The 26410-nt window shown below is 48.8% G+C and overlaps 1 protein-coding gene across 3 annotated transcripts in view; it reads left to right on the plus strand.

Moving 5' to 3' along the window:
• The first annotated feature begins 1852 nt into the window (after positions 1 to 1852).
• dtx1 (deltex 1, E3 ubiquitin ligase) overlaps positions 1853 to 26410 on the plus strand; it is a 33239-nt gene continuing 8681 nt past the window's right edge. Inside the window, exons 1-4 of one of the 3 annotated variants that reach the window (XM_062454335.1) lie at positions 1963 to 2421; positions 2523 to 2623; positions 3204 to 3845; positions 18624 to 19356. In XM_062454335.1, coding sequence (XP_062310319.1) covers positions 3587 to 3845; positions 18624 to 19356 — 992 coding nt within the window. In that variant the 5' untranslated portion in view covers positions 1963 to 2421; positions 2523 to 2623; positions 3204 to 3586. Of the gene's footprint in view, positions 1934 to 1962; positions 2624 to 3203; positions 3846 to 18623; positions 19357 to 26410 lie in introns of those variants that run through there. The other 2 variants (XM_062454334.1, XM_062454333.1) reach the window with 2 other exon arrangements.

The following is a 26410-nucleotide window of genomic DNA, read 5'->3' on the forward strand; positions in this document are numbered from 1 at the left end:
AACAATACTTTGTCATTACCATGTAGACAATTCAGTGCATCTTTGCTGAAAATAAAGTATCCACTTTATATTGTCAAAACAGCTAACCTGCAGGTTAGCTATCCAGCATGTCATTCATTCACCAGTTGAAACAAGCTGATTCAATCAACGGTGCCAGCGTTGTTAGGCTACTCAGCTCTGCTCATCTGTCCGAAAATGTGCTTATGCTAAGTGAAAGCAATGCCCTCAAATGGTCTACAATAATTCAATGCCTCTTCAAATATAGACACAGCGGTCTGCAACACTACAAGGCCAATTCAAACACAAAATAGACACAGCGGTCTACTCAAACATAAGAGACACGGCGGTCTACACAACACTACAAGGCCTATAAAGTAGAGAGTGGTCTACACTCAAAAACAAACAGGTTAATCCAACATTCTCATCTGATTTCTGATGACTGCTTATGGATGTTTCACTCACCAATTGTTTTCCCTGTTCAGCATGGCAGTTGAGTGTCGTCCATTTATGTATTTCGCCATCCTCCATAGAACAAAATAATCATAAAATAATCAACATGTTATCAAACTTTGTACACGTCACAGTCCCTTTCAAAACTTCATCCTCAGTTTCATCCACTTTGTCAGACAATGTTTTGTATTTGAAGTTCGCTTGGAAAGCCACTAGGTGTCCACCTTGGGCAACAGAACCGGTGAAGATTCTCAAGTGATACTGCAGCGAATAATAAACACCACAAGTAAAGACCACAAGTAGGCCTATAGCCTATTCCCTTTGTTCGTTTTGTTTTTAAAACTTTTAAAACAATTGACTACCATGTACCCTGAATGTTCGCATTTAGCAATTATGTTCTCACAATACTGGCCAGGACGTTTTTTAAGTAGTTTGAGGCTGTTGATTAATGGATGCGTGCTGCCCTCTTCTGGTAGCATTTCCAACATCATGACATCACTAGCAATCCATCGCGTGCCCTCTCGCACTTAAGCGGTTCGCGGGGCGCTAAAGCATATAGGCTATGACAGACGCACAATAAGACAGCGTATAATGCTATCTGTTAGCACAAGTTGTGGTCAAAGTGATCTTCAAATATGTGTGTTTTACATTGGCAGTCCCGTTAATACCAGTATGTTTACTAAAATGTGGTAAATGTGCATCATTTTACCATTAACAAGTGTTGTGCCCCCAGATGCACCCCCACTTTGAAAAGCACCCCCTCACATTTCGTGGCAAGGCCCAACACAGACCTGCCCTGAAATGCACCCCCTCTATTGTATGTTCTGTATATCCCAGCATCAAATGATTCTTACTGTACACTGGGGGGACTAGTATGAGTAACCAGAGTAAGTTTCATGCATGTGTCACTTTCCTAGTCAGAGTTAGCAGGGGGTGCAGTGCATTTACATCAAATGAAAAACAAGGCCTGTCCTGAAATGCAAGAACAAGAAATCTAAGAACAAGAATAGTATTGGTTTGCCTTCATCATTATACGTTTTGAATGACGAGTTTTAAGGATTTTGTGTAAAGAAGAACACCAGAAGAACACAAATAACCAACGTCATTCTCTTTTATTCTCTAAACAAAAAACTACTATGCGAGACAGCTGTCTCCCCTCCGTTTGTTTGCGATATCGAGACAATATTTCACTTTTTGATTCGAGTGTTTGTGCGCGCTCCCGCGAGGAGGTGCTTTTCAGGGCGGGGTGCATCTGGGGGCACAACACCGGCATATAAACCTACTCCCTTAAAAAGCGCTCTGATGACAACTTAAGACGCCATGGGCACCCTGGACCCATATGTCCGTATAAATGTATTTAATTAACTTTGCTTCACTGTGCAGCATTAGTTCTAATCAACTGGCTGATTTGAACATTGCCCACAATATCGTCTATCTTCTGTGGTCTATTTGGAATGGGTCCCCGACCCGGTCTCTCTTTAAGGTAGCCTACTCACTATTCTCATTTTCTGTCTCGACGTTCTAGTTGCCTGCTTCTGTAGCCAAGGGAACGGTTAAGATTTTCACGTTCAGCGAGACATGTGTCCATGAACCTTTGTGCGTAATTTTGGACCAGTTTTGCGGTTACATCGGTTATTTATAATATGAGCGCATGAAAGTAAGACAGATTCTAAAGGGGAAATAATAAAGCCTAGCCTACCTCAAGGTGGCCCTGCAGTTCACGTTCGGGAAATTGTAATTAGGGCATGCAATTGACTGTTTATACATAGCAGAGTTCGGATAAACCGAGGCACGGAAGTAGCCTATAACAACCTTTTCTTGGACAAAGAGCGGAGGATTGTCTTGATTGTTTAGGATACCATCTCCAAAATCTCATGTATTCTTCATCTAAGGAGCTGTAGAGTCGAAGAGGATTTCTTTCACGAAGATTTGCAGATATAACATATAATTTCAACAGTTTCTCCTACTGCAGTGAGTGAACATCGGACGAAAGCTTGCATTATTTGCGCCTTGTTTTTATTGCACGGCAAGTTCGGGGACATATGCTACCTGACAGACATCGAAACCCACAGGTCTGTATGACGACCAACATCAAGGAATCAATGCAAGCTTGGCTGATCTAGAACAATAACCTCCGTGTCCATATCGCGCCGCAGAGCGTAAAATATATCTGGTAAATACATTTTATTTGATGTTCGTACCATTTTATGGGTTCGTAGCCTATGCGAATAAATTATAGGCTACTATAATCAGTATTTAACAGGTAAAACGGGATCGCGGAATGTATCTGTTTTGATGTGTAACGTACTGTACAGTAGCCTATATGCGTCTTTATCATCATGGTCAACGCAATTAACGCATTTGTTGGATAACCGTATTATAACAAATGTAATTTTTTGTTGTTGTATGAACTAAAACCGTAGATAATGGTCAAGAATAACCCGTCAAGAGTTTTTAAACGGGGTGTTGTTGAAGCCCATGGCTATCTTAGATCTCAAGATGTCGTTTTAAATGTTCATATTTTGTGCAGATAATTCTTCAGAAAGGTTTTTTGCCTTGGCCGTTGAAACTATTGGCTGGTCTCATATCTTAACACTTGGACATTTACGCACATATACAATAGACTGGTTTCTTAGACCTATCCATTAGCTTAAAGCATTGTTTTTATTGATGGCTCCTCTCGTGATTTAACGGTCGTGATGTATTTTTTTTTTCATTTCAAACTCAAATGACTGTACTTTTCTCTTACTCAGAGTATCTCGTATTTGGTGAGCGTTCTACAGAAGTCGGAGTCTGGCTCCCACAGAAGCTTTCCACTGCAAAGCTCATCATCTGCCACTTCAAACATCACCAGCCACAAGAGGAACGATCCTGCCTTTGGCATTTCAGAACACGCTGATCAAAGACAGAGAAACCGCACTCCAGGAAGGACCTGGGGGAGGATACCCAGTCAGATGATCCAGATGACTCCCGTTTCCCCAAAGTCCACATGACCAACGAGTACATAAGCGACTGCTGACACGCCGTTTCTTCTCTCTCTACGATGTTTCGGCCACTTTGTTGACCCTCCGGGTAGTCGTGGACCTCTGGCACAGCACTTGCGACAGCTAAAACCAGCAGGCACCACTGAGGGCAGATGGCTCGTCCAGGTTCTGGGGTGCTGGTGTCGGTCAACGGGCTCGGGTACCCCCCTCAGAACCTGGCCAGAGTGGTGGTCTGGGAGTGGCTGAACGAACATGGACGCTGGAGGCCGTACAGCGCGGCCGTGTGCCACCACATTGAGAACGTGCTGAAGGGGGACGCCAGAGGGACGGTGGTGCTGGGACAGGTGGATGCCCAACTCGCTCCTTACGTCATCGACCTGCAGTCCATGCACCAGTTCAGACAGGACACAGGTAAGAACACCTGCATGTCAATAGTGGTTTAGAGGGAACTGGAAAAGTAGGTATAGCTTACTGTCGTACTTTTTTTTTAAGTTAGAGGGAAACGAGAGGTGAGTATACGATGACAAAAGAAGAGGATAGATTCCCTTCATCTCTGTGCACTCTGAACTGAAATGTAAAAAATGGGCAACTATATCTAAAGTGTGTAGATTATTTTCAATTATACATTTTAATGGATCTGTAAGGGAACAGAAATTCATTCAGGTTGAATTGTGGTTGGATCTTACCTGTTCTTTTGCCAGCTACTGTGCAAGACTGAGGTAGCTGTACTGGGATAAAGTGATGTCGGGAACCCTGACAAGCCACAGGTTGAAGTGGGCGTCACTCCCCTAACAGAAGACAAAGCACTCAAGGGAATATCAGTGGTTGTGGATGAAAAAGATGAGTTAGGGCCATCTAAATCATTCAGTGGTCTTTAACGCAGCAGCTGTGATGTCATGACCTTGCCAAAGGTCGCAGGCACTGAGGCAGCTGTGCATTTATCAAGTCAGCATGCCCTGTACTCATCAGTTCATACTGTACTCGCCCCAGGTTTATTCAATTACATGAATAAAATAGGACCGTAAAGATCGTTGCGATTGGAAGCACAATTTTTGTTTTCTTATTGTGCCTTTCCACGGCACTGCCATACCCAGCTTCGTGGAGAGGACTCAATCAATCTTTCATGTTGTGTAAAATGGCAGCAGAATGGCATTCCCCGGCCCAGTTGATGCAAAGCACTGGGTGTGTGGATGTCTGGTTGATATTCTGCGTGTTAAAGATGAAAGGTCACAATCAATAAGACATAAGGCTTTTGTTTTCCCCAGTTGGTCTTTCAGCTTGAGAAAATCTATCACGGTCATCTGCTTGCTTGTTTAGAGTTGCGTTACACTGCTGAGAGAGGCACGTTCGGAGTTAGAAGGACACATTGTCGTGTCACCAGCTAATCCAGACTCTTCTCCATGAGTTTAAACTCCTCTTATCTACTCTCCCTGTCCCAGTTTCTAGGGGAGAAGATGTGGGTTGCTGGAGTTTCATTTATTCCAAATATTATTGCGTCATATTCAACTACCATCCATCTAGGCAGGGATCAGCTGCAGTATTTTCATGTTACTGTTTTTATTTTCCAAGCTGCATCTCTGTTGACATTTCTGCCAGATGTCCCTGACCTACCCTAAGGGTTCTGTCCGGCCACATCAGCTAGACCAGTCACCACTGGTGTCCTGCTAATGCTGATGCTGCTGGGAATCTCAAGACTCAAGCGGATCACCATGTTTGGAGAGAGACAGCTTGTCTCACTGAGCTGTTTTAGCCAGCATGTGTGTTTGGTTTAATCAAATCAACTCTCATTCACTATTAGAGGTGCATTCCCCTGGCTAAAAGTAATTGTTTAGAACTGAATTGATGGGCTTTTGGCAATTGACTATATTTTCGCTCTGTACAGCCAGCTCTTTACGGCGACAATATTCTAGCTGGTGTGAATGTGTCTGAAGCAGTTTGTCCCTGTAACCGTCACTCTGTGTGACGCTTACAGAGGAGCCCAGGGTGATTTCTGCCGTCCCTGTCGCCTCACCCTGATAGAGGAGGACAGAGAACTGCACATGTGTCTGGCTCTGCCGGCTGTGACATGAGCCAGCCAGCCGTTTGTCAGCCATTACCATGGCACCGCGGCGCGAGCCCGACGTTTATGGCTCCTCCTTGTGCCGTTGCCTGTGTTACCTTCCCCCTCAGTTCGGATAAAACTGTCACGGCGAGGGGCTGAGGGGCTGAAGAACGGCCCCCGGACACCCACTGTCCCTGCCTCCTCCTCTTCCTCCTCCTACTTCTCCGCACCAGCTGTGTCCCCAAACACAGACAGGCCCCCGGCAACCCCACTCCTATCAACCCGTTTCTGTCCTGCAACGAGGCCTAATCACAGGCATCGGGGGATGAGGTGTTGGAATACAAGGGATATCGATGCATGTGCGATTTGCATGGAAGGCATCCGCTCTGTTTTTTCGTTGCTTTCAATACATCCGTGTACAGTGGATGTTTGACTTCTGTAGGACAGTCAGACGGGGGAAAACCGCAATCAATCGAGTTGGTGCTTGGACACCGTTTCCCCCCCCCCCCCCCCCCGTTGGGGGAAACCCGACGGACCACACGCCAACGGCCTCCTCGTCTGAAGCATGTGTATTGGCCGGACTCCAGGAGAAGCGGAGCTGTCTGAGTGTGATTGGTGGAGAAGCGGAGCTGTCTGAGTGTGATTGGTGGAGAAGCGGAGCTGTCTGAGTGTGATTGGTGGAGAAGCGGAGCTGTCTGAGTGTGATTGGTGGAGAGCTCTGCCTCTGGGGTTTGTTTGCGTCCTCTGCCTGCAGTCTCTCCGGGCCCAGGCCTGTCTTCAGTGGCTTAGGCGGGGCACCCAGAGGTGGAATCCCGAGCCAAACAGAGCGGGCCCGCGCTGCCTAATGAGGCAGCAGCTCTATTTTAACCTCTCTCTTCCCTCTAATCGGGGTATGGTGACGGCAGGACGCACCACAGCCCGACTAGCGGGGCCTCTGAGATACCCCCAGATATGCGCTTGTTCACCACACATGGGTAACAGAGATCCCATCACAGCTGGTGTTGGGGGAAGCCAGGTCCAGTTCAAATATGTGGTAAGGTGTTAAAAATTGGATTGAATTCATTGCTGTGTGTGTTGGTGTATGTGGAGACTTAGAGGGATGGCTAGTGTAGAAGGATATCTAGTGAAAGGCTGGGGATAGGTTGGATCCTGGCCAGAGTGGATCGATCCATTTCTCTCCCCAGAGGGGTGTTTGAACCTCTAAACACTGCTGCGGACTGATCCCCTTTCACTCCTCCCACTCCCACAGCTTAAAACTACGGCTTATCGGTCATATCTATCCAATCTCAACACGCTGTGATAGGTGAGTCTGATGGCTCTCACTCTGTGATAGGCCAGTCTGATGGCTCTCACCCTGTTATAGGCCAGTCTGAGGGCTTAACAGTCTGTGATCGGCCAGTCTGATGGCTCTCACACTATCCTTTGTTACCTTAACCCTGGTTTTTCCACTGGTCTCTTCCTCTGGTCTCTTCCATGCCTGATCATGGAGATTCAGCACAGAGAATCAAAATAGCAATAAAACTGTTACATTCAAAACATGATACCAACAATATGTGGAAAACCAATCCTGGGAAAAAAATAAAAATTGTTATCCATCAACCAGTTAATGACTAATGTTGATATGTTTTGCAACCACAATCTTTAATGGTGTTATTCTTTGCCATTATGAAAACATTTGTAACCTCCTACAGTGATGGCTCTCTCTCTCTCCCTATTCTGTGAGATTAACAGTCCCCTGTGGATTGTTCCATGGCCTGATAGAGATTATCTGTGAAGTCACACACAGCACTATCTGTGGCCCCTGGCTACAGTTGCTATGGCCTGCCTCGAGTGTTGTTTCTCTTTCTCTGTTTGTTTTGGTTCTGCAGGCGTGAGAACCCCCTCTCCTCTGACCCGCGTTCCCTACGGTTATATGGCCCTCGTTGACTAATTAGGGGCGAAAGCGTTGGCGATGGTGGGAAAAGCCTGAGGGGAAAAATAGACACATCCTTGCGTCAGTGAAGGCAGCGACTGTGGTGTGGGTTTACTGGAGATGCTGAGAGTAGCTTGTTGAGGGTGTGTGTGGTGTGCAGGTGTCGGGGGAAGGCTGTGAGCGGGTTTCTTTGCTTGCATGTGTGTCTAAAGTATGTGGCTATGGGGATGTTTTTTGCAGTGTGTGTGCGTGTGGGAGGAAGAGCAGAGAAGGATTCCCGCTATGTACGTGTTACAGGTCAGGTACATGTATGAGTTGGTCCCAGAGGTGTGAGATCTTGACTTGAATGTACGACGCATTCAAATCCCAAGGAGAAGATCAAAGCTATTCATATCGGTGAAAACAGAAGTCTGTATTTTACAGTGGGACCTGTGTATCCATAATATGAGTTGTCATAGTAACCTTTCTAAACAGCGGATGCTTTTCAAACGCTTGTTCGTTCATTGTTGCCGTTCTAAAAGCACATTTAGCTCCTGGACCACAACTGCTCTTTTAGCTACGTGTTGGATTGATAGTGAATTCCACCCTATATGTGTAGGTAGACAGAGTATGTCCTTCACAACACAGGTAGGATGTTGAATTACACAATGGGGTTATATTGAGCTGCAGCAAAGTAGCTAATTCTAGATTAGATAAGGCTGCATAAAGATCAAGACTGCCCTCATTTGCCTGTCATCACTCTTACCTCTGATGTCATTCTGTAGTTCACGGCTAACCACCTCAACAGCTTTAAGTTTGCACTTTTTAGTGATTGAAACCCCTCGTTATTTCAGCTCGAGAGGAAGTGATGTGGCTGGCAGAGGAAGGAGGGACGAAAGACGGAGAGAAAATGAGAGGTTGAGTGTTTACCTGATGTATAGTGACAGTGAGGTGGAGGGAAGGCATAAACACCGAAGCACAGATAGGGAATTGAGCTGTGCACAGGGAAGGTGTAATTCTCCTAGCTTGCCCCCCCCCCCCCCCCCCCCCTCTCTCTCTCTCTCTCTCTCTCTCTCTCTCTCTCTCTCTCTCTCTCTCTCTCTCTCTCTCTCTCTCTCTCTCTCTCTCTCTCTCTCTCTCTCTCTCTCTCTCTCTCTCTCTCTCTCTCTCTCTCTCGCTCTCTCTCTCTCTCTCTCTCGCTCGCTCGGCTCGCTCACCTCACTCACTCACTCGCTCTCTCTCTCTTTAAATTCCAACATGCCACGGACCTAGAAATTGCAGAATGAGTTATTTTGCAATGTCAGGATAGCATTGTTATTATTCCATTTGGATTGAAAAATATATGCATGTAAATGCACTAGCCTGCTTATCCTTGTAAGCCTGTTCCATCGTCAACAATATGTGGACTGTTGCAGGTATGGGATAAGGTTTTGTACAGTCTGTCTCCTTCTGCAGAGAGGGGTACCATTGCTCTTTGTCCAGTCTCGGATCTCCTCCAGTCCCCATGGGAACTATCCATGTTTGTAGTTCCCTCTACCAGGAAACTGACCCTGTCCATATTTGTAGTTCTCTGGGATGGATGGGGCCTTAGTGCCCACTGTGTGTGAGCCTGGACCTCTGAGACCTGAGACCATGTTCAGCGTGTGATGGCAGGGAGGGCCGGGCCTCATGCATCAGGCACTAACGGCTTCTCTCTGTCTCCCTTCAACCTCTAATCCCGTGAGTCACCACTCTTAACTTTCTACAGAGGATATCTTTCTATCTCATCGAGCCGGCTGCTCTCAGAGGCACTCTCCAGTGCTCTCTTATCAGAGTCAGTGTGGTAGGTCACTCAGATCATAGCCATACTCCCCCTGTCCTCTGTGACAATGCTAGGAACCCCACTCCCTTCATCTCAAACTCTCAATCCAGGTCGAGGACTTTCAGAAAATGATTACAATTATCTTTAAAAAAAAATATATATTAACTTTATGACTACCATTATTTACATTTACTCATTTAGCAGACGCTTTTATCCAAAGCGACTTCCAAGAGAGAGCTTTACAAAGTGCATAGGTCACTGATCATAACAACGAGATAGCCACAAAACATTGCGAGTAGCCAAAACATGAAGCACACATTGTGAACAACCAAAATAAGTGCCAAAGGGAAGAACCATAAGAGCATGTAGTTAAACAAGTTACAATTAAACAACATGAGCTGCTATAAGTGCAAGTGTTTATGCATTATGTCATGAGATAGGTCATAATTCTTCATAAGTAATGATGATATTGAAGACACAGGCAGACTGGGGTAAGATGGTGTCAGTATTCTCCATCTGTAGGTTTCGTTCTCCAAGCTTGATTTAGTTATCGCATCATTTGTCTATTAAACTGCTCTGAGCTCAGGTTTCCTTTGAAATATTCTAGAAACTAAGAACTCCTTAACCTTTTCCCATTCATCACCAGAAGAACCATTAGTTCTATCACAGTGACCACCAAGGTTTAAATTACTAATTGAACTGGTAGCAGTAGAGGATTGTACTAATTTCCGTGTCTAAGAGATTTATGATGAAAGAGCAACCCATGGTTTTTAATGTACTCAAATAATAAAACCTTGCCTGCGGATATGCATGTGTGACTGACATGTATATGGGTGTGTGAGAGGACCAGACCACCGCAATATGGAAACAGCACAGTCTCTCATTCACCAGATTTACGGGGCCAAATATGTTCGTTGTCAAAACGTCATTGACGTTTGTTTGAACTGTGCGGTCAGGAAACATGATTGATGAAAAGGACAATCAATTAAGAACGCTAACAGATGTCCAATGAATCCAGCTGTGAGCCGAGAGCTGCTGACGCTGCATTGTCTCAGCCGAAAGAGCCCGCTGAAGCCTTTGAGAACGAATCATTCCTTAGTTAGGTTGTCATAGCACGAGGGACGAGGCTATGACAACCGGCTATCTGTCTTTTCTGACTGGTTGTGTTTTTATCGGAAGAATCTGTAACGCGCACGAGAGAGCATTGTTTCGTCTGAGAGAAGAATCTTGATCGAAGCTCTCGCTGTGCTTTAGCCGCGAGCTTCCGCACGGCTCACTTTGCAAGGCGAGGAAGAGCTGCCTTGATCTCTCGCAGTGCAGATCACAGGACGGGGATTTTGTTTTGGTTGGGGTCTTTTCTCACATACAAGGCGCTCTTTAATCACACTTCACTGTGCTTCTCAAAGGTGAAAGCAGCCGTGTGTCTCTCTCGGATTAGGGGTTCTGAAACTCACACGCACACACATTGACATTATTGTGTAAGTGAGAAAACAGTTCATTAGCCTTCTGTTTAACTTGGTGTAGTTTTATAGTTTAAGTAGATTATTGATTTGCTATTTTGTTTTTGCATCTTAAAGTTGTAGTGTCCCTTAATTAACAGTGTTCTTGTGGGTGTTTTGTTTTTGGTGCAGACTGTGTGGTTCCCTGTGGAGTAAGGCGGTGGGGCCCAGGGCTGCTTGTGTGTGAATCCTCAATCCAAGCAGTCAAATGCTGTCCTGGAGACTAATGAAAATGAGAGGGGGAATGACTGCGACAACCCCCGAGACGACCTCACGTCTGGCTGATAACTCTGGGGTTCACTACCCCCCCCCCCCACACACACACACCCACCCACACATCCACAAACTACAATCACTTATTTTGATTGTTTGCAGCACGGCCACTCTGCGGAATATCAATGTGAATCTCCGGCGTTCTATACCCCCCCCCCCCCCCCCCCCGCCCGCCCGCCCCCCACCTCCCCCCCACCTCCCCTGCTCTCCTTCTTCCTCAGTGTCACCTGTAAGTGCTTCTAAATCGCACTTCTGGTCTAACTCCAAGTCCTGTGACTGGCTCAGAAGCATCCTGCCGCAGCCTGTGAGGTGAATAATATTCGCCAGGTGCTCTTGGCAGAGCTCCCCTTCACCCCCCCCCCCCCCCCTGCGCTGTGGACGCTGAACGAGGCTCCGTGCGCAGTGCACGCCTTCACCTTCCAGACGTCTCATTAATAATGACAGCCCACGTGCCCCCTCCCCTGGGCTTTCTTACTACCGGCTCAAGGTGAATTTTCATTGACTTGGAAACGGCCGTATTCATTAATTCCGATCTCTGTCCCTCACTCGACGGGCTTCCAGTCAGTCAGACGTTTGTCTGCGTGAGAGGGTGTCGGAGGAGACACAGCAAAGTGATTTTTCCCCCGTGCAACATGTTTTGTGCTTTGACGTTTTGGGCTGCAGATGGTTTCCTAGTGAATATGAAAGGCTGAGCAGACGATCAGTAACAGCGTGTTCTCTCTCCCGCCCCTGTCTTGTTACGTCTGTTCCCATCTCATCTGAACAAGTGAATGATGAGGTCGCTTTGATCGCAGTGGAAACTGTGGACTACAAAACGCAATATTGAACAGTCGGTCTTTCACACAATGAATTATTTCTGGTTTTCTTCCACAGTAGTTGAGCATGCCTGTTCCCAGAACAGTAGAAACACTGCACAATAGAATACTTCTGGCCGTGACACATTATACAGCAATGAGTATGAGTCTACCTCAGGGGTTCCACCAATCTCAGTAGTCTCTCGTGGTACCAGGAATTCCTATTTCATCAGCTTTCCAGTCATCCTATCCCCTTTACTCTTCACCACCCTGGTACAGCTCTCACAGAGGCTGAGCTTGTTGGGTCCTTTTAGATTTGTCAAATGGGTTTACCAAAGGGCTGTGACCCAATCTTCAGGCAATGCTGTTTTCACTTTTTGAGCCTTTGATGAAGCCCTCTAGGCTTGTGGTCGGGGCTAAAGTTCGACAGAGCCTTTGAAAACTCCTACGGAAACTTTGAAACAGGGTCCCGACCCTGATTTAGAGCCTGAACGTGACATTTAGTCTTAACAAGCACACACTGGTCCTCAGCAGGCTTCTCCCAGTGTGCCTTGCCAAGGAGGCTGTCCTTCCTTCATTCCTTTATGTTTTGAAAAGAAAGAGATGTCAGGCAGGCGCCGTGGCCGAACGTTATTGATCAGATACGGTGGATCTCGAGGGTTTCGACGGTACTCCACTTGATGTGTCCTGCCTACATGTAACTGTCTGTGTTTCCTGTAACCCAGCTCCTCTGCCTGTGACGTGACTATCCCTCATGTCTCCGATGGCTTTCTGCTGATGTGGCGTTACGTTTTAAACAGGCTGGTGTCTGACATGAAAGATAGGTCTTGTCACACACATAAATACTGCTCTAGGCATGCGAGGGGTGGGGGGAGCGAAGGGGGGGTGGGGAGCGGAGGGGGGGTGGGGAGCGGAGGGGGGGTGGGGTGGGGTGGGGCGAGCGGAGGGGGGTGGGGGGCGGAGGGAGGTGGGGTGAGCGGAGGGGGGGTGAGTGGAGGGGGGGTGGGGGGCGGAGGAGGGGGTGGGGAGCGGACATGTGCCTGTCACTCTCTCCGGCAGCGAGTGAAGGCAGGAGAGATGTCGCCTGCTCACGTGCAAGGTCACCTGTCAGATAGGCCTCGGAGCCACAGCGCTGAACCGTGCTTCCAGATGGCACCAGCAGACACCTGCTGCCCCCCCCCCCCCACCTCTGTACCAGAGAGAGAGCCTGCTAACAAAAGGCCTGGCTGCTTCCCTGTCCCCCACCTCGGTGACAGCTCTGGCCGGTGACATTCGTAGGACACAGTGGCACACTGCAAAAACGCATCTATAAAATCGAACCAGGCTTGTTTCAAGTTGAAATAACTTACCTCGCAACTTTATTTAAGTAAACGACTGCCAGCCAAATGAAGCATAAGCATAATTTTAAGCATAAGCATGCTCATAACTCATATTTTTGCACTTGAATGTGACAGGGCGTGTTTGCAGTGTCCGTGTGTGTGAGGGAGGGAGGAGCGAGGAGGGAGGAGCGAGGCCGTCTGCTCCGCCCTGTTGGCGCCTGCCAACGAGCCTGCTCATAGGCCTCCTCCTGGTGTGAAGTGGAAGTGAGGGAGAGGGTGTGACACACACACACACACACATGCACAGGCGAGCGCCGAGGAGCTGTCGACGAGGTGGCAGAGAGCCGACGTGGCTGAGGCCATCGGGGCAGCTAGTTCCTGGGTCTGGCAGGAGCGCTCGACGGAACAGGAACCTCACGCGCTCGAGAAATCTGTTTTTTTCGTCGTCGGCTTTTGTTCCGTACCGCCGTCGCTGCAAACTGTGCATGACGACTGGCTAGGCCCCCCGGGGGGGGAAGGAGGGGTGGTGGAGTTGTGTTTGTGTTTGTGTGTGTGTGTGTGTGTGGAGGGGGGGGGGGGGGGGTCACAGTCATCCTCTCTCCCCAGGTTGGTAGCAGGACTGAGTCAGTACAGCGGGGGATGATTTGCTGCAGTATTCACTTCGTAAGCTCGCTTGGCTGAGAGTGAGACATCCTACCTTTATTCTGCTCTGGCAAAGCTCCTCTCCTCATCAGAAACCCTCCCGCCCCCCCCCCCCCCCCCCCCCCAACCACCTGTACACTCTCCTCCTTTCTTCCTCCTGCACGCTGCCTTGAGAAAGAAGCTGTCCAAACTGGATTTCTAGGTTGCTCGTCAATGCTCCTGCCTAAACTTCCTGTGTTATATAAAGCACTGCACCGTAAAAGGGCTTTGGTGAAGGGATGTGAGGATTGAACCGAACTGGAGAGGGAGAGGAATGTTTATTTCCTGATGATGTCAGGGGTGTATTTTTACGAGACTGGTGGGTCATCGTGGTCAAGGTCTCGGATCTCAGTCTCAGCAATCCAAGCCTCCTACTGTACTGTAGACCTCACCTCATGACTCAGAAGTTATCTTCACAAGCATCTTTGGTATGAGTCATGAAAGTTTCCATCGCGAGTGCTGATGCACCAACATTGATTTTTTTTTGTTTTACTTTTCTACACATTCAGCAGATCTTTCTGATCATGTTTTCCTCCCATGATTCCGTGGTTTCGGTATTTCCATCTCCGCTATTCGTCTTTCAGCATGCTGTTATGAGCGCTGGGTTGATTGTATGTGAAGGCCCCCTTTTCATGGGATGAAACAGAAAGTTCCTTTCAAGCTGTGCTGCGGGCTTTACGGAAAACTTCAAACACACTTCAATTACTTTGTTGCCCCATACTGTAGCATTCAATTGAATATTTATTGTGAAGCTTACAACAGCATTGCATATGCTGCAGATGCCGTATTCACAAAGAGAATACTGTACTTGCGGTACAGGATAGGATTTTACAAATACATCGTTTCAAACTGATATTCAGGCTCTCAGCATGAAAACTAAATCATATTCTAAAACATGTCTTGGGGCCTGCATGCCTCCTTTGATTTATCTATGACCCATGATCTATCAAATGTTGGACAGTGCATCCAGCAGACTGTACAGACATAATTAGCAGGACCTGAACTGACAAGGTTTCTGTCATATACTACATTAACAAGTAGTACCTGAAATGTCCTTATGCTGGTTGGTCATTTGAAATGAATGTTAATATACACACTATACCCATGGATGTCTTAAACAAGATGCATTGTAAATCCTGAACGACCATTACCGCTTTGTTTACAGTTATCCAATTAACGATGCGAGCTGATTCATATTTCACTCGTTGCTTTGTCTTTGGTGAGAGCTGTTATATTTCCCCCCGGCCAGTGTGTTCCCAGAGCCAGACTAGACCTACATTACCGAGCTTTAAACAGCAGTCAGGCAGGACTGAGCAGGCTGGCTTATGGACCTGTGACTGCCCTTTCTCACTCTGTATTTAAAACTAAATCACGGCGCTATGTTTTAATAAGCGCTGGGTGCCCTCCGGGGAAATTGGAGACGCTTGTCAATTACCAAGATACACAACAAGGCTCCCATCAGACGCCTGTCCTCCGCCTGCTAACGCCAGGACACAGCTGCCTGGGAGGCTCTCAGGAGCACCCACAGTCCTGCAGCCAGCCGGCATCTCCTTCTGTGTCAGGAGACGCGGGGAGCGGGAATGTGGTCTGAGATCAGGCTGCAGACCAGTGAATGACAGATGGGGAAAATTTGAAAAATGTGTTAGTTAGACGGCGTTGGGGCGAAGCCAGTGGGGGTGGGGGGGGGGTGGGGGGGGTAATGGAAGACTGGCGTCAGCAGCACACATGAGATGAGAGAGTGGAGGAAAGGACAGCAGCACACATGAGATGAGAGAGTGGAGGAAATGACAGCAGCACACATGAGATGAGAGAGTGGAGGAAAGGACAGCAGCAGGCTGCCCTGTTGGCACTCTGCTCTGGGAGAGTGGTAGTGGGAAAACACGCATGCACGCACACACACACACACACACAGTCACACACACACTTACCCACCATAACACACACATACACACATACACTGGGGGCTTCCATGACAACGCATCCTACCTCTGCGTTTCTGTGACAACAAAGCCTGGACCTCATGCATTTTTCAGGGGTTTTCATCACAGTCAGTTTTATGAGTGCCATATCGGTGTTCTGTCAGCACCGGGCCAGATCATTCTGTTAGGGGTTCTGAAGAACATTCGATCGTGGCAACTGACACACCGGAGGGAAGCATGCATCGATACTGTAACACAAACACACAAGTCTCGGGAGGATTTACCAGCACCCATGTAAAGTTAAAGGAGTTTCTTTTACAGTAAGCATCACCATCACCATACAGAGAAATCTCTTCCACTGTCTGTGTCAATGCTGTTGGTTCTGACTAATGTCAGCTAGATGTGCACTCAAGAGTTATGCCATGATTTAACCGAACAGTAGGTTATGCAACGGACATTTTTTGTTAGGATCAGCAAACCCATATGCCCGAGAGATGAGTAGTACCAGAATAGCATTAGACAGGCTAAGCTGCACTAGGACATAAGTACAAATAATATCTGTGTTCTATGATTTGGATCTGCCTTCCTTTCACTTGGGAGGGCCTTGTATTGTCCAGGTGGCTGTCAGGCTGGACGCCGTAGCACCTCCTCCTTTTGAGAAGCGAATCCAGAGACGACAACCAAAGACACGCTCACCCTGAACTCACCTCAACATGCGTGACACGAGGTCGGGCGCTCACGGTGAACACCTGACATGGTGATACATCACACAGCCACCAGTTACCTGAGGGGACTGCGTCCGTGTTGGGCAAGGACAGCTGGAGGATGTCATGTGGGGCGAGGCGGTATAGGGGGGGGGGGGGGGGGGCACTTCCAGAGGACGTGAGATGGAGAAAGTGAGATCATATCCAGAGGAACATACGGTCAGACAGGAAGTGAACACTCTCTCCCTCGGTTTTCCTGTTAGGAAGGGCAGGGGAAAGGTCACAAGGAGAGTACCAGGAACTCAGAGCCCGCTTCCTGGTACCAGGAAGAGCTTCCAGTCCTATACACACGGTCGTTCAGTATTAGGGGCTGTGAGGAGGGAGGTTCTTCACGAGGTGATCGAAAGATACTTCCTGATTCGGAGCCTTTCGTGATTCGTCAACCCGTCGATGACCTGCTCTGTCGCCTTGACCCCCACACCGACCTCTCCATGAACTAACACCGGACAGGATGTGGTCACTTAGCTGGGAATGTGGGTGTTGCAAGTGGTCAGCCCTCTTCTTGAAAGGCCATATCCTCTGGTTCACATCTAACAACAATCTGGGATGGGGGAGGGGGAAAACACCTTCTAAACGCACTTGTGCCAAAGTAACTACATTTTTTATCAGATTCACTTATGTGCCTAACTGCTTATAGTATATATTTAAGTAGAGTTTGTTCTGTGCCACCAGGACCGAAGAACAATTAACCAAGCTATTAGCCTCTTAGAGAGAGATACTGTTTATCTTTCTTTATCTTTCTTTTTTACCGTCGTTGGAAACCACAGTGGATTCCAAGATAATAAAACATCACGATTAAATATTTATAGGACTAGTGTTACCTGACAGTTTAACCCGACTGCCGTTGACTGAGCTAGCGCTTTCAAAGAGAGTGTGAATGTGTAGCGTGCTAAAGTGTCCCGCAGGAGGAAACACAAAAAAAAAAAATCCGTGTGAAGCTCCCAGTTACCGAGTCCCCCCTTCTCCTACATGTCCCAGCGGCGTCTCAGTGACATGCCTTACAGGCAGGACAGGCAGGACATGCAGGACTGACAGGGTGAAGAAGAGACAAAAGATGAAGCCGCGAGTGCAGCTAGGCAGGAGGGAGGCTGGGTGAGCTCACACGAGACAGAGGGAGCCAGAGAGGAAGTGGATGAAAGCCTGAGGTGATATGTGAGGGGATGACTGACAGAGGAGGTTAGTGAGAAAGGCAGACGGTTTTCTGGGCAATAGGCAGGTTCTGTCGCTGTGTGTGTGCGTGTGTCTATGTGTCTGTGTGTGTGTGTTCTTAGCAGCCAGCTCCAAATGAATTAGCCGCCAAGCCAAGTCCTTTAGCAGAGTTTGCAGCAGGAAGTCAAGGTCAGAGCCGCTGATTCTGCTGATGAGTTGTCTCTGCTGGAGCCAGAGGGGGGTGTGCAGGCGGGCCGCATGACTCGAGGGTTGCCCCTGCCACCACCCCCCTTCATCCCTCACCACACTCACGTCCTTCCATTATCACCCTGGTGCTCCCCGGCAAGGGAATGTGCATTTAGCCGTTAAATTAAATGTGAGGGACAGAGGGAGGGGTGTTCCCCACAAGAGAGCCCGGGTACACTTAATGGCCATCAGACTGACTGGCTGGCTGGCTGACTGGTTGACTGGTTGACTTGGTTGTTATCTGGCTGGGTGGCTGGCTAGTCGGGCAGCTGAATGGCTGACTGCATGGTAAACTGGCTGGCTGGCTGGGGTGAGGTGGAGTGCAGGACGGAGATGGATGGGCTGAGGTGTCCTGATTTCCCATGCGACCACTGTAATGGTGTTATAATGGAGGCAGGAGCAGAGTGCCCATCAGCCAGAGAAACCACCCCTCCATCTCCCTCCCCCTCTCCTTCAATCTCCCTCCATCTCTCCCCTCCTCTCCCCTCCCCCCCCCCCCCCCCCCCCCCCCCCCCCCCCCCCCCCCCACCCCCCCCTCCCTAGAGACGGGAAAACTAAAGAAGACTGCCTTATCTGCCTTCTGTAACTACTGCTAGTTCTGTACTGTCCTACTGGCTTCAGATATGACGTTTTGAGGACAATGACTCATCCTGTCTTGAGATAGTGAAGTCGTGACGCTTACTCAATCTCATTAACTTGACATGACTTGACAGAATTAAATAAAAGAGGTTTATAATCTCTTGGGAGTTTTGATGAATCATCTGTGACCGATGTTGATTTCCTCACCCTCTGATCTCTCTCCCCCCCCCCAGGCACCATGCGCCCGGTCCACAGGAACTTCTACGAGCCGTCGTCGGCGCCGGGGAAGGGCGTGGTGTGGGAGTGGGAGAACGACGCCGGCTCCTGGACGGCGTACGACATGGAGATCTGCGTGACGATCCAGAACGCGTACGAGAAGCAGCACCCCTGGCTGGACCTCAGCTCGCTGGGCTTCTGCTACCTCGTTGACTTCAACTGCATGGCTCAGACCAACCGGCAGAGCCAGCGCAAACGCCGCCTGCGCCGCCGTATGGACCTGGCCTACCCCCTCATCATGGGCTCCATCCCCAAGTCCCAGTCGTGGCCGGTCGGCGCCAGCTCCGGCCAGCCCTGCTCCTGCCAGCAGTGCATCCTGGTCAACAGCACGCGGGCCGCCTCCAACGCCATCCTGGCGTCCCAGCGCCGCAAGCTGTACGGGGGGGCGTCGGGGGCGTCGGGGACGCTCGCCGTGGTGCGGCAGAGCAACACCTTCGCCGGGACGTCCCTCTGGGCCCCGTCGTCCGGGGCGGGGAGCAACAACAACAACATCAGCATGGGGGGAGGCCACGCCAAGCCCGAGCAGGTGCCGTTGCCCCTGTCCAGCGCCAACTTCCCCTGCTCCCCCGCGCTGCCCTCCCTTCCGCACGCCCACTCCCACGCCCACGCCATCAACGGACAGAACAACCTGAACAGACCGGGCACTCAGCGCATTTCCATGGGCTCTGCCAGAGGAGCTATCCCGCCTGGGTAATTATGCCGTTTAGCTTAATTATGCCGTTTTATTTGATTTCAGGACTCGCTACGTACAAAGAAAATACAAATAACAACACGTGCGTCATGTGTTGCAGCTTTGTAGCGTTTGTATTTTAGTGGTTGCGGCGTAAGAAAAGGAACCAGATTGAGGCAACAAAGAAAGACTATTGGGAGCAGGCTATTGTCTGGGACACAACCTTGCCTCACTGTGCATCAGCTTGCATATTGCATATGTGTCTGCTGCATTGTGTTCCATCACAGATCTCTCTCGTCTCTCTCTTTCTTTTCTTTCTTCTCTCTCTCTCGCTCTCTATCACTCTCTCTTCAGCTCTCTCTCTCTCTCTCTCTCTCTCTCTCTCTCTCTCTCTCTCTCTTCAGCTCTCTCTCTCTCTCTCTCTCTCTCTCTCTCTCTCTCTCTCTCTCTCTCTCTCTCTCTCTCTCTCTCTCTCTCTATTAGTAGAACGATTGAGAATCAGTCACTCAGCCTCTCTGTTTTCCCAGGCACACGTGCATCCCCCCTCTCTCTCTCTCTCTCTCTCTCTCTCTCTCTCTCTCTCTCTCTCTCTCTCTCTCTCTCTCTCTCTCTCTCTCTCTCTCTCTCTCTCTCTCTCTCTCTCTCTCTCTCTCTCTCTCTCTCTCTCTCTCTCTCTCTCTCTCTCTCTCTCTCTCTCTCTCTGTTCGGTGTGTCTGCTGATTTACAGCTCCTCTTGTTAACAGGGTGATCAATGACTCTGCAGAGGGAGGCAGGGTGTTCCTGGCTGCTCGAGGAGCTCTGCTCCATATCTGAGTCTCATACCTCGGCTGGCCTGGATAAGAAGCTTACGTTCAGGCTCCGGATAGTGGGTTTCCCTGCATGGTGCTTTTACTGTACTTTTACCGAATTCAAATTTAGGGGTGGGGTTAAGCAATCCCCGGCTGTGGCAGCGATGTGATGGGTCATTCTATACCAACAGCACTGAGCTGTGGTTCGCTTGCGGATTGATGGTGGGTGTCGTTTCAGGGATATTGAGTGCGATGAGAACTACCCGTGGTGTGTGTGTGTTTACGTGTAAGCCGTGCTCTCGTGTAGCTGTGGCAACCATTTGCCGTGGAGGCAGAGATACACTGGGGAGAGATGAATAATGAATCAAGAAAAATCGGAGCTTCAGCTTAGCGTTCCCGAGGAAAAGTAGTGTCTAGAGCAGTAACCGACACCTCGGTCCCTATCCTGCTTTTCTTACTAAAATAAACCCTCTGGTGATCTGATTTGATTCCATTTCCCTCTCTCTGCTCATGGGGAGAGACACAGTTATGTTTGAATAATACTGTGGAGCGCGGAGGCCCGCGCCTGTCCTGTCCTACTTCTGTTGGATTGGGAGGGAATGCAGGCGCCTCGTAGCACTGGACTGTTCCAATCACTGGATAGATGGCAGCCGGATTTTGCTCTGGGTGTACTTCATTGTGTGCAATAGCCCGGTGTGTGCGTGTGATTGTGTGTGTGTGTGTGTGTAGTGTGTGTGAGAAAGAGAGACAGCGAGAAACAGAGAGGCTGAACATGAAAGAGAGAAAGTGAGAAGAGGTAGACCTGAGAGAAAAGGTGGGGATTTATACGTGACAAAACCCTGCGGTACGAGGGCTGGAGCGCCCGTGTCTCTACCGTGTCTGGCGGGCGGGGAGGAGCGTGAGAGAAACAGAGAAAGAGAGATAAAGACTCGAGAGAACTGAAGAGAGGGGTTGAGGCACAGAGCGGTTCCCAGGCGAGTGGCTGTGTACACAGGATGAGTGTGGTGACTTAAGCAGGACACACAAGCCAATGAACACAGTGCCACAGACCCAAACACATGCACACCCTCACACAACACATTCCACGAGCACGTGCAGACAGAAAACAACAGAACCCACGCAGAATGAAAACATTTCCAGCGAGTCTGCTTGTCACATCTACAACCCAATAGTGTTGATTACATCGACAATAAACACCTCACAAACAATATTTATCTTTAACGAGCACACTGAGCACATCTCAGTAAAAATGAAAAAATTACTTTAACCCTCGTGCTGCCTTCGGGTCACATGACCCAAAGGTTCATAACGAACCATCGTTGTGTTTACCCAATTTTACCCAATACAAAAACAAATTAAAATAATTTCTTTTAACCTTTGCAATGTGGGGGGTTCTGAGACAGCCTAGCTGTTAAAAGAAAATGCTTTCACTTTGTCTTTGTATGCGTTAAATTTGTCGCAATACGACGGTGGGTCAAATGACTGATGGGTCAGAATGACCCGAAGATAACACAAGGGTTAAGGGTAAGTACATATACAGTCAACAACGTGACCTGCCTTAACCAGTAATGAGACAGGCGTTAGAATTACCTTGTTTTTCTCAGAGTGGGTGGATAAGGCCTGCTAGGTCTCAGTTCCCACCCACACACCCCTTGTTACCTCCCGCCCCAATGTGGTTATCACAGGATGTGGTCTTTGGTCTAGTTCTGGATTCACACTAGCAGCCTCTGGTAGTGAGGGTCTGTGACTAACGCTTCGGCGTCTGGGCATTACAACATAGCACCACCTGCTGGTGGAGTTTACACAACATCCTGCTGTCATTTTGCTTTAGCACACACTGTAGGGGGCATAACCAACAATCATTCTTGATTTACTACTGCTTTTGAAATCAAGTCAAAATGTAGTTTGTTTATTAATGTATTCATTATTAGTACTATTCGCAAATCACATATGCATGAAGCACTGTTTTGCTGTTTCAATTCCAGTGATCTGTGTCGGCTCCCTCTGAGTATTTAGTGTTGAAAGCTGTGCTGCAGTTGGTCTGAGCTGCCAGTTGGATGTTCAAGGACAAAGAGGCAGCTGTCAAGTGGGGTTTTGGTCATTTTTCACTTCAGGCCAAACCACTTCCTCCTTCTCTACTTCCTCCACACACTTCCTCCTTCTCTACTACATATTTACATAGTCATTTAGCAGACGCTCTTATCCAGAGCGACTTACAGTAAGTACAGGGACATTCCCCCCGAGGCAAGTAGGGTGAAATGCCTTGCCCAAGGACACAACGTAATTTGACACAGCCGGGAATCGAACTGCAACCTTCAGATTACTAGCCCAATTCCCTAACCGCTCAGCCACCTGACTCCCCCCCTCTCTACTTCTGCACACACTTCCTCCTTCTCTACTTCCTCCACACACTTCCTCGTTCGAGAACACAGAGACACTGACAGAATCCCAACGCGCAGACAGGAAACGCCTGTTATTCTGTCTCTGCATAACCAATGGAAGATGGAACCCGAGGAGGAGGACGAGGGGTAAGAGAGATCCTTTCTATGGTACTTATGAGGAGGATGAAGAGGATGCTGGGCTGCACCCGAGGTCCTCAGCACAGCCACTGTTTACATGCACGTGTCTCCTTGTGATAACCTTCCTATTGTCCCGGGGGTCTTAATGACCCAAAAGCATATCTAGAATATATATAATATAATCTAAGAAAATTGAATGTGTATGTTAATTTCGATGTGGAAAAGAGCAATAGCTTATAGATTTTGAAATCAGTCTTGAAATCGACTTGGTTGATGTCAAGCAAAAAAAGAGAAAAATCTATTGGTCTCGAGGTCATAGTTACCCAAAGGTAATAGCTGTCAGTATTCCTTAAAACAACAAGGGTTGAGATTATTAAAGATGCAAGCCTGTCCTATCCTTGTACCCAAGGGCTATCTTGTGAGAGAAGGGAAATAGGGGATTATGAGTCTGGTATGGACTACAGCTTCAGTCCGCTCTGCCTTCCATTAAATAGAATTAAACAGAGATAACTGAATAAATCATGAGGACCTGTGCGGACCCAACTGACACAAATTAGAAATGCCTGGTGTCATTATTGCTTATTTTAAGGCTTGTTTTTTTGCCAGTTTAGCAAAGTGCTTTACCCCTGTTTCCCGCCCCTAGCTAAGCCTGGGGCAGGGGCTAGCTCTGGTTCTCTCCCCCGCATAAATATACGATTAAGCACTTTTTTAGTTTTCTGTATTTTGCTCCTCTTTTTCTCAATTTCTCGCTCGCTCGCTCCCCCCCCTCTCTCTCTCTGTTTCTGTCTCTGTCTCTCTCTCTGTCTCTCTTTAGATCTGCTCCTGTCTTTATGGTGCATGATAAACAGATGAGGAGATATTAGACCTCCGTCAGCACTTCTCTAACTGGGGCCTAATTTGGTTTCTGTATCTGGAGAGAATCACGTTGCTCTCAGCCTGATTAAGTCTTTCTCCAGTCAGGCCTGAGAGGCAGTCAGGCCTGAGAGGCAGTCAGGGCGAGAGAAAGAGAGAGAGAGTGAGAGAGAGAGAGAGAGAGATGAGAGAGAGAGAGAGAGGGAGGAGGGAGGGAGGGAGAACAGAGGAGACAGGACAGAGAAAAAGGAAAGTGATCAGGTTTGACAGAGCGACAGATGACAAGGTCATCTGGGTCTATACTGCTTGAACCACCTTCGTTCCACGATCACACCTCTCACACACCGCAAGCGGCACGGTTACTCCCTTACAATACGTTCTTACTGAAACCTATTCCAAGTGCATTTCACCCCCAACTCGTACAGTACCTACAGTACATGACTTAAGAGATAATGTGTCGGATAGACAGTGAGAAGTCTGGCGTGGAGATGTTACTCAGTGATAGTCTTAATAAGCCAGGCTGCAGCCAGTAGGCGTTTGTGTGTGGTGCGCGTGTGTGTGCGTGTGTGTGTGTGTGCGGCGGAGATGTGGGTCAGAAGATGTGAGCAGCGTCCCGATGCATGAGCCCCAGCCGATAGCACAGCGGCAGGAAGTCCGTGGTCAGGCCCCAGAGACCGCCACGGCTCTGAACCAGGTCAACAATAAAGAGCTTAGCAGAGCACCGGGGGAGAGAGCAACACAACAGGCCTTCTGCGTGTAATACTGTGGAGAAACACGTTTGTTGGCTGGGTACTCTTTTTTTGAGGGGGGGGGGAGGGGGTGGGGGGGTTGTGATTGTGGCAATAAATGAGGCCCTTTTATGGTTGCGTGATTCTCGTGTGCACCAGGAACTAATATGGTGCGATGTGCTCTGGAGGCCCTTTGTAGAATGGGAATGACAAAGTAAGCAGCTCATGAATAGCAATGAGGGGTGCATTTCCGAGCAAATCTCTGAGATGTTACACGTTCGCAGTCGCGGTGGCCACGGTCGGATTTATGGCGCGGCGTGCGTAAACTGGATGTGTGTTGTTTTTTCCGGATGGGAACTGCTTGTTGGATCCCACACAACCGCCATGAAAGGCCTGAATTATACATGTTTCAATAGGGAGGCGCTAATCTCACTAGCGGCATGTAGACCTTGATTTGATTCGAGATAAAAGCATGTTTGAATAAAAGAGGAATCCAATGAAGACACACTTGCTTGTCTGCCTAAGCTGATGAGCCACGCTGATACGTTTCCGTTTAGTCAGTTATCTTCTGCTAAGATGGGGGCGTCACGCCGCAGTGACATAGCATGTCCCTGTCCCCGCGTGACCTGCATCGACCACACGAGCGCCCGGCGGGCCCCTCCGCTTGCCTCTCCCTGGCCACAGTGAAGCGCTCTCCCTCCTATCTCCTCTGCCCCACACCGGCCGCGTATCGCCACTTCCCGCGAGAGGGGAGATAAGGCGGATCAGACCGGCAGCACTCGCGTCGCCGTGGTGCGTGTGCGGAGCTCCGCTGGCACGGCAACAAAGGGCTTATCAAAGCAGTCTCTCGTGGGGGGGGGATTTGTGAGGGAGCTGAGAAGCTACTGTCTGAGGCATTGCCTCACTGAGGCACTGCCCGGTCACTGAGAACAAGGGGCATGGCGCTGATTTAAAGTGGAGCACACACACACTCTCACACACACACACACTCACTTACACACACTCTCTCCCATACACACACACACACTCTCACATACACGCACACACTCTCACATACACACACACTGAGTTGCATTTCAAACCATGAAGGTATTGGCTGCCTATGCAATGTTATTTCACACTATGTTATCCAAGTCTTATCAACTCTGCTAATCAATCGCACGGCTGAAAGTCACGGGCCACACTCACGTTGGAACCGTCCGCTCTGTGTCGCAAGCGTGTCTGTCTGTGTCTGTCTGTCTGTCTGTCTGTCTGTCTGTCTGTCTGTCTGTCTGTCTGTCTGTCTGTCTGTCTGTCTGTCTGTCTGTCTGTCTGTCTGTCTGTCTGTCTGTCTGTCTGTCTGTCTGTCTGTCTGTCTGTCTGTCTGTCTGTCTGTCTGTCTGTCTGTCTGTCTGTCTGTCTGTCTGTCTGTCTGTCTGTCTGTCTGTCTGTCTGTCTGTCTGTCTGTCTGTCTGTCTGTCTGTCTGTCTGTCTGTCTGTCTGTCTGTCTGTCTGTCTGTCTGTCTGTCTGTCTGTCTGTCTGTCTGTCTGTCTGTCTGTCTGTCTGTCTGTCTGTCTGTCTCTCTCTCTCTCTCTCTTCTCTCTCTCTCTCTTCTCTCTCTTCTCTCTCTCATCTCTCTCTCTCTCTCTCTCTCTCTCTCTCTCTCTCTCTCTCTCTCTCTCTCTCTCTCTCTCTCTCTCTCTTCTCTCTCTCCTCTCTCTCTCTCTCTCTCTCTCTCTCTCTCTCTCTCTCTCTCTCTCTCTCTCTCTCTCTCTCTCTCTCTTCTCTCTCTCTCTCTCTCTCTCTCTCTCTCTCTCTCTCTCTCTCTCTCTCTCTCTCTCTCTCTCTCTCTCTCTCTCTCTCTCTCTCTCTCTCTCTCTCTCTGTCTGTCTGTCTGTCTGTCTGTCTGTTTGCACGTGGGTGTTGCAGTATCTGCAGAAGTGTAGCCTGCATTCTCCCATCTCTAACCCTGGCTCCCTGACAGCTGACCTTCTCTGCAGCCCTGCAGGCCATATGGGGGAGGGAGGGGGGGGGGTCTGAGGGTCATTCTTTGAAAAGGGACCAACACACCATAATGACCTGTGTGAAGGGTGCAAATGCAGCTCTCTCTCTCTCTCTGTCTCTCTCTGGTTTCCTGTTGTTGTAGAGGTCTTTGAGTGTAAACACATTCAAGTGTCTTTGTGCTCTGTGTGGAGTGTGTTCATGCC

The sequence above is a fragment of the Osmerus eperlanus genome, chromosome 28, assembly GCF_963692335.1.
Source record: "Osmerus eperlanus chromosome 28, fOsmEpe2.1, whole genome shotgun sequence".
In the NCBI taxonomy this organism is placed as follows: domain Eukaryota; kingdom Metazoa; phylum Chordata; class Actinopteri; order Osmeriformes; family Osmeridae; genus Osmerus; species Osmerus eperlanus.